At 34.8% G+C, this 16,550-nt stretch overlaps 2 protein-coding genes across 2 annotated transcripts; one reads left to right on the top strand and one right to left on the bottom strand.

Moving 5' to 3' along the window:
* Window positions 1-1,643: 1,643 nt before the first annotated feature.
* Window positions 1,644-2,320, top strand: LOC106356449. The gene is made up of 2 exons (XM_013796211.1): window positions 1,644-2,006; window positions 2,216-2,320. Exons 1-2 carry the CDS (start codon window positions 1,644-1,646, stop codon window positions 2,318-2,320), a joined length of 468 nt encoding a protein of 155 aa, XP_013651665.1.
* A 59-nt stretch (window positions 2,321-2,379) lies between these two features.
* Window positions 2,380-5,706, bottom strand: LOC106407757 (receptor-like protein kinase HERK 1). Its single transcript, XM_013848648.3, has 2 exons — window positions 5,340-5,706; window positions 2,380-5,217 (listed from the first exon to the last, which is right to left on the bottom strand). Exon 2 carries the CDS (start codon window positions 5,196-5,198, stop codon window positions 2,694-2,696), a length of 2,505 nt encoding a protein of 834 aa, XP_013704102.1. The 5' UTR covers window positions 5,199-5,217; window positions 5,340-5,706; the 3' UTR covers window positions 2,380-2,693.
* Window positions 5,707-16,550: the final 10,844 nt, after the last annotated feature.

Below are 16,550 nucleotides of genomic sequence, written 5' to 3'. Positions count from 1 at the left end.
CTGGTTTTCGTTAACGCTCCACCTGCTTAGGCTCTGATCGTTTGGAACGCTCCTTCTGCTTGTTAGGTTTCACCGTAATTACTTAATATGAAAAAAACATATATAGGTAGAGAGGCAACGATTATTCTCAAAACATTACTGACTTGTGCTCTGCTTCTTATCAAGCTCTATTATTTGACAAAACATTATTGACTAGAGCTTTTTCTGTCTTTTGGGATTATAGGGTACCTATAAAAACTTTGAATTTTTTACGTTCTATAAGGTATTTAACTAGGTGATAATACACTACATTGTGAGAGATAAGGTTTCACAACGTGATTAACTTAGAAAATAAATACAACAGAATTACGCTGAGAAGTGATCTAACTCAATATAAAACTATTTAGAAGGGTGAACGGATTTCGTAATGCGCGCAAGAGGGATAGGAGGAGAGCTTTTTCTTAATAAATAAACTTCAGAAAATAGAGTTGACAAAGTATACACATTAAGTTGAGAAAACCTCTCAATTTTTCCCCTGACTTGGTTATTTTTAAAATAAAATAAATAAATAAACATAAGTAAACAAGACAAAAATAGCACTAAATCAAGTTTTTGTTCCCAAACTATCACTCAGAGTCAAAAGTCACAAAAATAGCACTTAATGTTTTATCAAAAGTCACAAACTTAGGGTTTAGAGTTAAAGGGTGGGGTTTAGGGTTTAGGGTTTAGGGTTTAGTGTTTAGGGTTTAGAGTTTAGGGTTTAGGGTTTAGGGTTTAGGGTTTATAGTTTAGAATTTAGGGTTTATAGTTTAGGGTTTAGGGTTTAGGGTTTAGAGTTTACGGTTTAGGGTTTAGAGTTTAGGGTTTAGGGTTTAGGGTTTAGGGTTTAGAGTTGAGAAATGAGGTTTTGGGGATAAGATTTCAAATTTTGAAAAATAAAAAAATTAAAATTTTCAAAAGATAAAATGATATTTTAGTCATTTTAGTTTTTGAGTGCTATTTTTGTGATATAAACTTAGAAATATGCTATTTTGGAGATTTGCCCTAAACATAATGATAAAGCTATATATATCAAACATCCTAAACCCCCTGTTCTAAAACTCGGCCGCCTAGCCGTTATGCGTCATTTTTCCGCCCCGATTTATACCAAATCGGTTTAAAAAATTGGATATCCGATTTTTTTCCGCCTAGACCGCCTAAATGACCGCCTAGCCGCCTAGCCGCCTAGGCGGCCGCCTAATCTATTTTTTTTATTTATTTATTTATTTATTTATTTTTTTTTTTTTTTTTAATAATATTTTTATTTATTTATTTGATCTAAAATTTTATAAATATCATTTATATTCATAATTTTGATGAAAATTACACTATATTAAGTTTATATATTCTATTTGTGTGTTTTATACAATCTTAAACATGAAAATGTATTAATGTTATACACAATTAAAGATTAACATGTTTTATAACATAGTAAACCATCTAAAAATTCCGCCCCGCATAATTTCCGATTAATCCCCGATTTTCTCTTTAGGCGCTAGGTCCAACCCGACCGCCCGACTAGCGCCTAGCGCCATCCCTAACAGGGCCTAAACCTAAACCCAATGTTCACAAAAGAAGGATAACTGTTCACACTAGAAGTTTGAAGTACCCACCAAAAAGCTTTAATGGCCTCCAAATGCATAGATAATTGTGTAAACATCGAAAGCGACGTCCACTCCCTCCAGAAGGTGACGATTTACACCAACCTCCACAAGTGGCCGATGGCAGAGGTGGAGTTTGTCAAGTCAATAAGCCACGGCAATAGCCAGCATCGTACACTGGTGATGAACAACATAACTTGTAGGCAAATGTACCTCAGAAGCTACACTTTCACTAGAAAAGAAAATGAAGAAGAAGGTGGTCGAGGGGGCGGTAAGACCGGTGACCAGTTGAACAGAGGAGAGAAAAAGAAGTCTGCAGAGACAACGAAGAGAGGTAGAAGGAAAAAGAGCAAAGCAACGCCGTGTAGGGCATTTGTTTTGAGTCTCGTATGGAAGTGCTTTTCTTGTACTTCCTCTACTAAAGTTAACAAAGATCCGTGAAGTAAAGTCATGGTTTGAGATTTTTGAGAATTAATAAAACAAAATAAATTTTGCAAGTTTGTAATTTTTTTTTTGTCAACGCAAGTTTGTAATTGATGGCTCTTATTTAGCAGTGTATGTTTGAAACAGTGGTTCAAGAATAAATGGTTGAATAGAGTTTGTTTATGTATGAACTGGAGAAAGAAATAGTGGTTCAAGACATGGCCGTGGTGAAGAAAGAAATGATTCAGTGTAACCGGAACAATACTGCTGGAAGATGAAACCTCAAAATGATTTAAGAAGAGAACTAAAACAAAAACTAAACCCAAACGAGAACATGTAAAAGTAATAAAACTTCTCTAAACTTGAAGAGTACAATTGAAGCAATAAGAGTGTTAAAACATATACTTAGAAACAAAGAACAAACAAATATCAGACAACTTCAGAATAGCATACAAACTCATGAGGGAAGAGAGGATAAAATAGGAAACTTTTTCAAACTATTTGTATCATTACCGATGAAAAATACACATAAGAAACAGCTCGAGCAGACAAAAGACCTGATGCTTTCTTTCCTCATTACATGTTTTGCTTCCTTTCCTGTTACAATATCAGAACTTTTCGCGGGGCACTATCACTGTTCCCACCCTCTCATCATCTTCCTTCGGATTTCACAAGCTGAGAGAACACTTTACTCATGGAAACACCAGAGAGATCATCAATGCTCGATTCCTCAAATAGTCCCGTGGTTCCCGGAACGTTAACACTCGTGTCCCCTTGACTGAAGTTGTTGATCTGCGGAGGTAACTCTCCAATCATATTCGTGCTGTTATCTTCCGGTTCACCGTCTATGACAGCTTCTTGTAGCTGCAGAGCGTATTCAAGATTCCACAACACATCTCCCATAGACGGCCTATCGACTCCATAGTCAGCCAAACATTTCTCACCAGTCTCTGCAAACTTCCTCAACGAATCTGGTCTGATGTTTCCGCGAAGCGACTGGTCGATGATCTGATCTAACTGCCCTTTCTTCTGCCATTTCATCGCCCATTCTGCAAGATTCACCATCTCTCTCGGAAGCGTCGGGTCTATAACAGGTCTAGCACAAAGAACCTCGAAGAGAACCACACCAAAGGAGTAGACATCTGATTTCTCAGTGAGCTGTTGCCTTCTGAAGTACTCGGGGTCGAGATACCCGAAACTACCTTTCACAGCAGTACTCACATGAGTCTGATCAAGCTCAGGTCCGGTCTTAGACAGTCCAAAATCCGCAACTTTGGCCATGAAGTTCTCGTCAAGCAATATGTTTGCGGATTTCACGTCTCTGTGAATGACAGGTTTCGAGTCACCAGTGTGAAGGTAATGCAATCCTCTAGCCGCACCAATGCAGATCTCAAGCCGTTGTTTCCACGTCAAGCTAGGAAGACCCGAGCCGTAGAGATGACTCTTTACGGTTCCATTCTCCATATACTCATAAACCAATATCATCTCGTTGTTCTCATCACAGTAACCAATCAGAGAAACCAAATGGCGGTGACGGAACTGCGACAACATCTCGATCTCTGTCCTGAACTCCGCAAGCCCTTGCTGAGATTTCGGGTTTCCTCTTTTCACAGCTACTTTCGTGCCGTCGTTAAGCTCTCCTTTGTAGACTTTACCAAAACCTCCAACACCGATATTGCGACTCTCGTCGAAGTTGTTTGTAGCGTCTTTAACCGTCGCAAAGGGGATACGGTAATTGGCATTGGTTGTTATACTTGTAAGCGTAGTTCCATACGACACTTTGCTTCCCACCGACATTCCGTTTATCGAAAACGGCATCCATGTCTTGGAATGACCGTCTTGGCCGCGCTTCCTCTTCTTACACAACACAAAACAACCTCCCAAGAGGACTAACGCGAGCAACGGACCAATGGTTGCACCGACAATCAATCCCACACTCTTCTGCTTAGTACCCGAACTACTACTACCTGGAACAAATGTCCCGGTGCTGAGCTGGCCTCGAGAGTTATTCATCTTCATGATCTCCAACCCGTTCACAATACCGTCGGGATAATCGGTGTGGACATTCGATGGACCGATGCTAACGCGGATTTTATTAGTACCTTTCGGCGAGGGGGTGACGAAGTCCATGTTGTATGCACCAGCCAGTGTGTTCACGTAAGTGCTGAGATCAACGTCCATAACAGCGAGCATTGAGTCGACATAAACATTGAAATAGAGCTGGTTGAGAGCTACGCTCACGATATCGCAGAAGTGGAAGCGCAAATAGTACTGAAAGCCAGGGTCCACGTCGAACTCCCACGTGACATTGAAATTGCTAGTTGGGTCGCCTGAGCTATTCATCTCAGTGCAAGTACCATACACGGTGCTCGGCGCAGTGTCCTCTGTTGCAAAGCCTGGAACAAATTTAACCGACAAAATCTTAGACACCGTGTTGGCTAGATTCTTCGAAAGCAGAAAATCCGAATCAGGCTGCCAAGTTCTTGTCAGAGTGTCGTTGTTAGGCGTAACGAGCGAACCCCCCATGTTCAATCTGTGAATTGTCTCGAAAGCCTGTGTTGACAAGCTCTGTTGAAACATCCCTGAGCCGCCTACGAGCCTCGGAGCGGGAGAAGAAGGGATCAGTGCGTCGGGAACGGATATAACCTCAACAGCGTTCACAAACGCAAACGAACTAGCAGAGGGAGTAAACGTGAGGACGAGATCATCCGTGTCTACATTCAAAGAGTACTCTTTTACAACTTTGGAGCCGTTGACTGTGTAATCGCTCAAGAGCACATGAGTCTGCGTTGAAACCGCGAACTTGGCGGAACCCATTTGGTAGTTTTGGTAATTGAATGGATTGAAATGGAGACGGACCCAGTGGCGGCCACGAGCGACGGAGAATTTGTAGGTAGCGACTCCGGTGAAGACTCTCGCCGTCTGGTAAACGTCGGAGCTGTTACTTTGACTCGCGAGGATCTCTGGTTTGGTAGAAGAGGTGAGTAAGTTGGAGGCGAGCTTATCGGACATGAAGACTCGATCCATGAGTGTCGAATTGGCCGTTGAGCCGCAGTTGATCAAGTAATTATCTTGAGGTGTGAATCCATGGCAGATGCAAATCAAGCACGTAATCGTTGAAACGAAGATGAAAGTTCCGAACTTTTCAACACCCATCTTTGACCCAACAAAGAAACTGTACCAGATCGGGTGAAATATTCAATCAGATAGATTTGCATACGAACTAGAAACACAGCAAAAAATGGCAACTTTCTAAGATCCAAAGCATAAATTAAGACAGAACACGATAGAAACTACCTTTTTAAGACAAGGGATTGAGGTGAGATAACGGTCCCATCAAAGGGCTAGAGTTCGGGATCAGAGAGCTTAATCAATAGATCAAGAAACCGAAAACTCAGATTTTTGAGCTTTTTTTTAATAAAATAATATGAAAAATTGTACTCGAGAAAAGAGAGTAGTTTCCAGCGAAGAACAGACTGGTAACAGGAGAGGTTTGATTCTTTATGAACTCAGCAAAAGATATGACTCATGAGTATATTTTTATTTATTTCTTTAGGAGTAAGAATATGGGAGAATAATAAAAAAAAATTGTCAACACATTCAATTTTCTCTTGCTGTATTTTTATTAATGGCTAAGAAAGAAGAGAAATATGGAATTTCAAGAAAATGATTTGAAACGTAAAACATTCGTCGCAATTAATATGTCTAATGAAAAAGCCGTTGTTGGTCATCGGATAATTGTTTTAAATATGCAAAATATGTTAAAATACACAGTCCATATATTTTTTAATATATTTATTTTTAAAGTGTTACGAATTTGTGTGTTTAAGGTGTTTACTGGTGGTGGTTTGCGACAACAAAGTCAACTTTTTATTGGGATTTTTGTACATTTTGAAATGTTATTTTAAAATACCGATAATTCTTTTTTTTTTTAGCAACGTCTGACAATATTCATGAAGGCGATTATCGGGTTGGGTTTATTTTTGCAGGGTAAATTAAAATTCTCGTGGATATATGTATATCGTGAAGTAACTTAATTGCGTATTTTTATTTAGTTTTTTTTCTGAGACGGAATATTTGTCTGTAAATCATAAGGACAAATAGAATAGAAGAAAATCAGCTTATAATATTATTTTTAAAATCAGTTTTTAGATGCCGCTCACGTTAATTCTCAAAAAATCAATTATACGAATATTTTTAATGAATTAAAAATTATAAGTAATTCTTATTACTGAGAATAATTTTATTTCTTTTTTCATTGATAAACTTATCATTATTTTTAAATTTAAATTTCCTTTTTAGAAAAACATAAAATAATAAAAAGAAACTATTTATAACTATATAGATTTTGTATATATAAAATGAATTTTATATTATTTTCATTATATTTTCCCTAAACGATAAAAGAAAATATCTATAAACTTTCAAAATATATCGGTTTATATATATAAAACATAATTTTCAGAAAACTTTACAAAATAAATTAATTTAGATATATTTAAAATACTTTTTATTATATTTTTGATCAAATAATTAACAAGAAAATATTTTTTATAGAACATAAACTGATCATCAAATTCAGAAACATAAAAAAGTTATTAAATAATATTTTACTTTATTTTCATACATATAAATTATAAAATATTTTCATAATTCTAAACAAGTTATTAACCAATTAACAGGATTTTTTATTTTATAAATTATTATATATACATGAATTTTCAATATATTATAGTTTATGTTTATTAATGTAACTTAAACATTATATTTTTGTTTCATGTTTTTTTTCAAAACAACATATATCAAGTTTTATAAGATTTATAAAATATATTTACCGAACTAAATGAAACTAAGAAAATAATAATCATAAACTTAAAATGTGGGTTACAAGGATGATGGAACTACAGCCGATAAGTCTATGCAATGTGGGTTACAAGATTATATCGAAGGTTCTGTGTCAAAGACTGAAAATTTGTCTTCCCCGATTAATTTCGGAGACACAATCGGCTTTTGTGCCAGGAAGGTTAATATCAGATAATATTCTTATAGCGAAAGAAATGTTTCATAGTCTGAGAACAAATAAGTCATGTCAAAATAAGTTTATGGCCATTAAAACGGAAATGAGCAAGGCGTATGATAGGATAGAGTGGAGTTTTATTGAGGCCCTTCTTAACAAAATGGGTTTTGATCCTCGCTGGATCCTCTAATGGTGGAATGTATTTCTTCGGTTCAATATAGGGTCCTCCTAAACGGCCAGCCGCTAGGCCTTATAATTTCCCAGCGAGGTATACGTCAAGGGGATCCATTGTCTCCTTATTTATTTATTATGTGTACATAGGCTTTAATTGTGTATATTAAAAAGGCGGAGAGGGTGAAACAATTAACCGGTATGAAGGTAACGAGAGTTTGTCCGGCAATCTCTCATTTGTTATTTGCCGACGATAGCCTTTTCCTTTGTAAGGCAAATAGAAAAGAATGTCAAACTATTCTCAGGATTTTAAAAGAGTACGATGCTGTTTCAGGGCAACAAATTAATTTTCAGAAATCCTCAATTCAATTTGGACACAGGATTGAAGAGTCCAGTCGGCAAGAGTTGAGAGATATTCTGGGTATTCAGAATTTAGGAGGAATGGGATCTTATCTAGGGTTACCCGAAAGCCTTGGGGGATCTAAGGTCCAAGTGTTTGGATTTGTTCAAGAACGCTTGAACAATAGGGTAAATGGATGGACTTTTAGATTTTTTACTAAAGGTGGGAAGGAGGTGATCATTAAGTCGGTGGTTACGGCTCTGCCAAATCATGTCATGTTTGTTTATCGATTACCAAAAGCTACAGTTCAAAAATTAACGAGTGCAGTAGCTCAATTTTGGTGGAGTCCAGGAGGGAGCACAAAAGGCATGCATTGGAAATCATGAGATAAGTTATGTCTCCCTAAAGATAATGGTGGTTTAGGTTTTAAGGATCCTATAGATTTTAACACGGCGATGCTTGGAAAGCAACTGTGGAGGCTGATTGAGAAGCCAAACACTTTTTTCTCGAGAGTCTTTAAAGGACGGTACTATAGGAATGCTTCACCCCTTGAACTGATCCGATCTTACTCCCCGTCATATGGCTGGAGAAGTATGATCTCTGCTAGATCTCTGGTTTGTAAAGGACTAATTAAAAGGGTGGGAACAGGTTCATCTATCTCGGTATGGAATGATCCTTGGATCCCAGCCACTCGCCCGAGACCAGCAAACAAAAATATTCACAACAGTTACCCGGATCTCACAGTGGATTCCCTCATTAATTTGGAATCCCGAACTTGGAATCTTGAGGCAATTAGGGCTTTGGTGGATCCTCATGATGCACAAATTATTGAAAGTATTCCATTAAGTAGACATCAGATGGAAGATAGGTATGAATGGCATTTCACTAATAATGGGAAATATTCAGTCAAATCAGGGTATCAAGTGGAACGGGTCTATCCTGATAAGGAAAAACCACCAGATTTTTATGGACCCACAGTGGATACGTTAAAAGCTTTCTGTTGGGATTTGCGGTGCCCGTCGAAGTTAAAGCATTTTCTATGGCAACTCCTTTCAGGTTGTATAGTGGTAATGAAGAATCTTTGGGGGAGATGAGTACAAGGAGCTATTTGTTGTGCTCGATGTGGAGACCCGTAGGAATCAATAAATCATGTGTTTTTTGAATGCCCTCCAGCACGTCAAGTGTGGGCATTATCTAAGATACCATCGAATCCGAACTATTTTCCTACTTGTTCGTTTTTTGGTAACATGGATCATCTCTTTTGGAGAGTTACTCCAAAGATGGATGACCACCAATTCGCATGGATATTATGGTATATATGGAAAAGTCAGAATAATAAAGTGTTTAGTAATCTGGATATTGATCCAAGGGAAACACTTAGATTAGCAGAACTGGAATCGACACTTTGGGCTGAAGCACAGGTAATCACTGATCAAAGAAGGGAGAGGCAAGTACAGACCAGACATACATTAGAAACTACAGGACGATGGTGTTTCATAGATGGTTCGTGGAAAGAGAAGGAACTATTTTCGGGACAAGGATGGTATAGTACCATGCCTGGTTTTGATGGTTTATTAGGAGCAAGGAATGTAAGGGCGTGTCTATCACCTCTTCACTCGGAGGTGGAGGCGTTGATTTGGGCAATGGAATGTATGAAGAACTTACGACAGTTTCAGGTTACGTTTGCAACGGATTGTTCCCAATTGGTGAAGATGGTTTCGGAACCAGAAGAATGGCCAGCATTTGAAAGCTACCTGGAAGATATCAAGCTTTTACGAAGAAGCTTCCTCAACTCAGACATCATCCATGTACCCCGAACGGAGAACCTAAGGGCGGATAGCTTGGCACGTAGTGCTAGGAAACAACCGTCTTTCGTCGTTCATATGGATGCGGAGTTGCCGATTTGGTTTACAGAGTCAATATGAGTCTGTGAATGTCTTGTTGTTAAAAAGAAAAAAAACTTAAAATTGTTGTCTAATTTGAAAAAATATATAGAGCTCAACATAACATACATGAACCGATCCAAATTATTGTACATGAAATCACATAGATAATTAAGATAAAACATAATGGAGCCTAATAGAACATTATTTTTTATAATATAAATTAAAATCACTTAAAACTTATAAGCAAACATGTAGTATTTTTTTATCTACGCATAAAAATATAATGGTACTTAATATTATTTCATTTATTTATCAAAAATATAACTTATAAAATTACTTAAATCATAAACAAAGAAAGTGAATATTTAACAATTACTATGATTTTATTATTTTGTAAATATTTGTTTCCGCGCATGAACATGGGAGAATTACCTAGTATACAAATAAAATAAAGTAAAAGATTAAATTTTCAGTTATATATTAATGTTCAAAGATATATATAGATATTATTGTAGATGGATAAAATGCAACCAAAATACATAGAACAATAGAAAATCTTTACACAGATTGACACAATAATTTATCATTTGAATTTTGTCCAAAAAATTCATTTATTCTATGATGTGTTCCACAAATCTCAATTAAAAAAATTGGTGTAAATCGTTACACCACTATATGAAGATTTAATAATAGATTCATTAGCTAATTTCATTCTCTGTTTGGGTTTTTAATTTTTGTAAACCCTGATGTCATTATGTAACAATGCCCATTGAGCGTAGTTTAATGAAGTCTCCCGTTGACAAAATAAATAAATAATAGATTCATTAGCTTAAAACTACTTTTTCTTGTGCTAAGGTAGGGGTTGGCGTTCGGACACCCATTCGGGTTTGATTCGGATCTATTCGGGTTTTGGGTTTTCGGGTTTTCGGGTTCAAAGATTTCAGCCCCATTCGGGTATTTCTAAATTTCGGTTCGGGTTCGGTTCGGGTTCGGATAACCCATTTAAATTATTTTAAAAATTTTAAAATTCATTATATACTTTAAATTTTTCAAAATCTATAAACAAAACAATATATTACATATAAATTTGAATAGCATATGTCAAAGTACTTAAAATTAACATATAAATTGGTTTGGTTTGAATATTTGGATTGAGAATATTTTAATTTTATTTGAAATATTATAACTATAAATCATATTTTACATTTGGGTTTGGGTTTAGGGATTGGAGTTTAGGGTTAAGTATTTAGGGATTGGAATAATGTTTATTATTTAGGGATTATTCTTATGGTTATAATACTATATACTATTCTCATATTTTAATTGTATTTAAAATATTCTAACTATATATTATATTTAACATTTTGGTTTGGATTTAGGGATTCAAGTTTAGGGTTTAGTATGTAGGGGTTGCAGTTGGGTTGGAGCTGGGATAATGTTTATTATTTAGGGGCTATGTTTATGGTTATAATACTACCATTTTGGCGAAATGGAATAGAAAATTTCGGGTGGGTTTAGTATTTAAAACTTGGGGTGGGGTTTAGTATTAAGGGGTTGTGGGTGGTGTTAAACATTATATATTATAGTTTTATATTTGGATTTGGGTTTAGGATTTAGTATTTAAAAGTTAGAGTTGGGTTTAGTATTTTTTGGTTGTGAGTGGAGTAAGAGTTTTATATAATTCAGTGATATAGAATACATTTTTTATTTTCTATGTTATCTATTCATTTTACTATTTATAGTGACTAATTATGTGTGGTAAATAATGTTGTTACGTTGGCTTTTTATGTGATGTGCTATTAAATAGTACACATTCACTTATGTCCATAACAAAATGCATTGACGTCATTCACTCTACCCATATATAACCTACTACTCACTACTACTAAGGATATAACCGGATCAAAGAGGTACTAAATGTTAATTTTTACATTACGTCAAAATCAGTGACATTTACTTAATTTCTTCTCCAAATATGGCTAGTTCACAAATAAGCCCTAAATAAGACCCTAGATCTATGATAAAAAGACCTTTAATTATAACTAAACTAATGGTTGGACCGAGCGCGGCAAAATTATATTTATTTAGTTTAATTTTTCATATATTTTTAAGTTTTTTTTATTTACTATTATAAATGTGTTATTTAGTTTTATTTGCATATATTCTGTTGTTTTTATTTATTTGATGAAAGCACTTCTTCATCGTATGTGTGACCATTGATTTTCACACAGTAGTTAAAACAACAAATATTGTATCCGGTTTATTTTATTATACATGTAATAATATGAAATATTGTAATGTTTTCGAATTTGTTTGTTTCCATTTTATTTAACTTGTACTCTTCTTCTTTTCTTTTCTAGTGGTTTTATAATGTCCATCTCATTTCTAATGTGTTATTATAAATATATGTGTAGTATGGGTGGGTTAGAAAGTTAGTGAGTAACATAAAAACATTTTAAAACTTGATGAGCACTTGAAAAAGTGTTTAATTTACTCTTAGTTGAAAACAATGTTAACTTTTGCTATTTATATTTTCTATTCTTATTAGAAATGTTTGTCATACCTTTAAGAAACTTTTCATGTATATATAAACATATTCAATGTTTGTTCTACTTTTACTGTGATAATAAGTAAAATGAAGTATCTTAGAATATAAATTATGGATTATTTTGGGTCTTAAACATTTGTTTTTCAAATTTATTGGTACTTTCTATATACTTATACATATTCTTTTAAAATATGATCTATGCATCCATAGTATATATTTTCAAAATACTATTTGTATTATCAAATTTAATATATGTATATATGGTAATTTTAAAATTTATATATGTAAGAATATGTTGTGTACATCACGATGTCGTGCTGCACTTATGTAGCGTTCAAGATTGTTGCCGGAAATTAACTGATTCTTGATAATTAGCCTTTGTTCACAAAAATATACACTATATGTCAAAAGATAAACATATTTCTCCAGCTGATGTCGCAGAGAACTTGATGGCCATGAACCATAAAATTGACGTCGTTGGATCCTTGAAAAATATGATCGAAGCTCTGGAAGAAAAAAAAAACAGTCGGAGATGAAGACAAGAAGAGAAGCAACAAATTTCAGATTATATGGCGATGATCACTGATTACTGTATTTTAACTGATTACTATAGTATATATTCTACTAATTTTGAAATGTTTTTGTTAAAGGATCTTTTTGTTTACCAAAAAAATCATAAAAGATAGAATTCAATGGAACGGAGAGAGATCTCTTTGTGGTGGTTTTATAAACTACTAAGAGGTGTCCGCGCTTCGTGCGGAATATTGTTTATCGTTCTTGAATATGATTTTCTGATGATGTGATTAGGTGGTTGGTATTTATTTGTGAAGAGCATTATTTGATGTTTTATTATGTTATGTAGTAGTAGGTAATAAGTTAATATATTATGTGTTTGTCTTTTTAATAATGTATTGTTGTATGTATAATACTACTTGTTAGTGTCGAAGTGAGTTTCTGATGTAAAACATATTGACTTTCAAGACCTTTGTCTTTAGACATTTGTTGATTCTAAAATTAACGGCGTCAAAATTGTATTTTAATTTTTCACATTTTTTTCACATTACTTTTAGGTGTTTTTTGCACTATCCCCCATATTTTGACCTTGAGCCATCACCATCTATGTATTCCGTTTACCTCTCCGGTGTGCAGTGCTTCTCACCATCACTGGGAAAAGACTCACCTCCGTGTTCTTGTTTTTCCTCACCTTCTTTTTTTGTGAGATTATATGGTATTTGTTATAGATCAGACATATTACTTCCACGTTGCACAGTTGTTTCTTATAGCGTTGTATGTTATTTCGGTCAATATTGGTCCTCTTTTTCCTTAGGTTTTGGCTAAAGTTAAAAACTACATCTCGTTGGGTTGGGTCAGAGTTTAGTTGTCATTTATGTTGTTTTCCTCGTCGTTGGTTTTTCTCATTTTGCGTTTTCTCTCTAACTGTGAAAGTTTTATGTTTAGATTATGTATTGCACTCTAATTTCTTCTTATAAGTTTGGTCATTTTATATTTTTAATAGTTAAACAAATATATAATTTGTAAATTAAATAATAGAAAATAGTAAAAAATAATAAAATAACAAAAAATTATGTTATTTTTATTTTTGAATAAATTAAATATGTAAAATATATTTTTATTATTTTATTTATTTCTTTATTCATCTTGAATTTTACTGAACAATAAAATAAATTATCAAACTTCATACGTTAATAGTTAGTGCAAAAATGATTAGATAATTCATGATTAGAAAGTACTTGGCCAAATTGGATTAATCTAAAAAAAAGAAAGACCTAAAATGTAATAAAAAATACAAGGATGACATGTGTTGCAAAAGCCTCCTGCCACTTGTCAGAGGAAGGGAAAAAGACAACTTTATATATATAGATAGATGTGGGTTACAAATATGTAGCTTAGGTTTCAATATACACAAAGTTTACAAAAAGTTCCAAGCTACTATCTACAAAATGTATTTTTTGGAAATTGTATAAATTTAATTAAAACTAAATCAAGTTTAAAAACAACTATTAGTAAATTAACCAAAAATAACTAAAAAACGAATCAAATTTTTATAGAGTTTGCATGAATCTTGTTTATAAGAGATCATCATCAAGTTGTTTCCTATTTGCATATGTAACTCTAACAGCAAGTTAGTGTGAAAAGCGTCTCAAGCCAAGCGAATATTCAGATACACGGTCAAAAATCTCAAAAGTCCAAGGCCAAAGATAAAGGTGATAATCCAGATTCAAGGGTAGCACACCCATAAAGGAGAGCTATATGGCCACATCATGACTGCTCCTATGCAGCCACAAAACTTTTCCATGTCGTTTACCTCTTCTTCAAGTGGTTCTGCTCCTGTAAATTTGAATTCCTCTTCCAAAGACTACCAGTTCGTATCTACAGCTCCCATGGTTTACCAGAAAAAAACATCAGGCAAAAGACTCAAAGACAGGAGATGGAAGCTGTTCAGCTCATGTTGAGGACCCCATCAATGAATGGTATTTTTACAATCCATCCTGAGACCGCAACTTTGTTTCTAGTACTTGGACTCCTACTGTACCAATGATGGATGGAGACCCCTCAGTGTTTTCTCATCATCTTACACAGATCTGCGGCAAACTTGTCGGAGTTAAATGATGACTAGCTCATTCTCAGCCTCATTCTGTTACTGCCACATCATCCCAGTGGAATAACCTGCAGCCTCATTACTGAGGTCTTACAACAATTCCTCAAAGCTCAAGCAGTTTTTTTGGCAGCACCATCAGAACCACAACTGGAAATATCTGGTGGTAGCTCTTCTTCTTTAGTGACAGGGACTGCTCCACATGGAAAAGCAGAAAGACACCATAACATAGAATAAGAGTGTGGCATCGCCTCCAAGCCCATACAGTAAGACATTTTTCGGTAGCTTCTTCAGTTCCATATAATAAGAGTGTCTCATTCATGTCGTCCTAGCCCCTGCAGTAAAAAAGTTTGTAAATCCTTTTATAATGAGTTTGTCACTACGACTAACCAGTATATGGAAAAGACATACTTGAAGTCTGCCATTCCCATCACTGAGTGCACTCCTGCTTTAAGCACACAAATTGTTGTAGGGATGTTCCATGTGATTTCTATGCACCATTTCAATGTTTCTTTCTCTAAATCCTCTAGCTGGGACAAAATCACGTCATCAACATATTTTTGGTTTTCACGCCATTGCATCATACGAAAAAAGAAACATGATCGAGTCTTTGTTTTCAAGTGTTTGACTGGTTATAAGTGAATTGTACTCTACGTGTGAATTTTTTGAAATATGATCTAAATAGCGTACCAAAAATCTTCTGCGCATACAATTCTTTTCTGCCCTATGCGATAGATTTCATGATTGCTTCCTTTTTCATAGCCGGAGTCTACCATAAATCCTAAGTGTTTCAAGAACACAAAGAAGATATCATAACCATCACCATTTCTTCATAATCGATCAGAATTTAACTGCAAGCTTGAAGAAACATAGTACCATTAAGAAGATGCTTGAAGCTGCGGTTAGATTCAGACCAACTCCTCCAGCTTTCAAAGACATAAGCAGAACCTGTAGAAGCATACAAACTTTTGAGCTCTCTGTTCCAATAAAAAGCGTTTGAAGTTTTAATAGAAATGATTCATCAACTTACTATTTTCGGTTTGGTTTTATTGAAATCTTGTAAGACCTTTTCTCTCGCCTTCGGAGCCAGCTTTCCATCAAATCTAAGAAATTCAATTCCTATTCTTCTCAGCTAATTAAACTCAATTCCTGTGGAGCTCAGACAGAAGCAGTTGAGGATTCACCGTTACTGTAGAGAGGCTTACAAAGAGAAAAAAAAATATGAAAGCCGAAAGAGATTCAGAGAGAAGCTTGTTTGGGTTCATATATATAGTGCAATAATTTGGTTACACAGGAGGGACGCTGGACGGATTAGAAGGCGTTGGATGGGTTTTCTTGAATGCCACCATTAAAAACAATTAATTAATCACCGTAGTGGAGGCTGGGAGTAAAATCTACGGTCTATTTCAACTTTCAAGAACTCGAGACGATAGTGACGGAAGAGCGGAGGGTGTTTGTGATCGCAGCAGAGTTAAACCCTAGTAGAAAATATTTTCTAAAATAGCCCAACAAATAAGTAAAGATTAAGAGTCGAAGTAGAAACAAAACCCAAATAAAAAGAAATAAGTGAAATTGTTACACGGAAAAATAGAGAACACATGGCGGAAAACACCCCACCCTCTGTGGTGACGTAGACGCATGAGAAGGGAGAAAGGTCTCCTTTATTGTAACAGATTATTTTCAAAACAAGCTCTGGACATATGCACCTAGTGCAGATGTGAAGAGCCGCTTATGTATATATGTATATTGTGAAGTAAATTAATTTCTTTTTTTTCTAAGACGAAATATTTATTTGGAAGTTATAAGAACAAATAAAGTGGAGAAACAATTGACAAAAGAATATGCAGTAAAATAAAATAAAAAGTTCAATTTCTAGTAATATTTTAATGTTCAAAGATATTATTTCTGTAGATATAGATAAAATGCAAC

Source organism: Brassica napus, chromosome C3 (genome assembly GCF_020379485.1).
Source record: "Brassica napus cultivar Da-Ae chromosome C3, Da-Ae, whole genome shotgun sequence".
NCBI lineage: Eukaryota > Viridiplantae > Streptophyta > Magnoliopsida > Brassicales > Brassicaceae > Brassica > Brassica napus.
The sequence above is the reverse complement of the archived record's forward strand: the minus strand, read 5'-3'. Positions and strand labels throughout refer to the sequence as shown.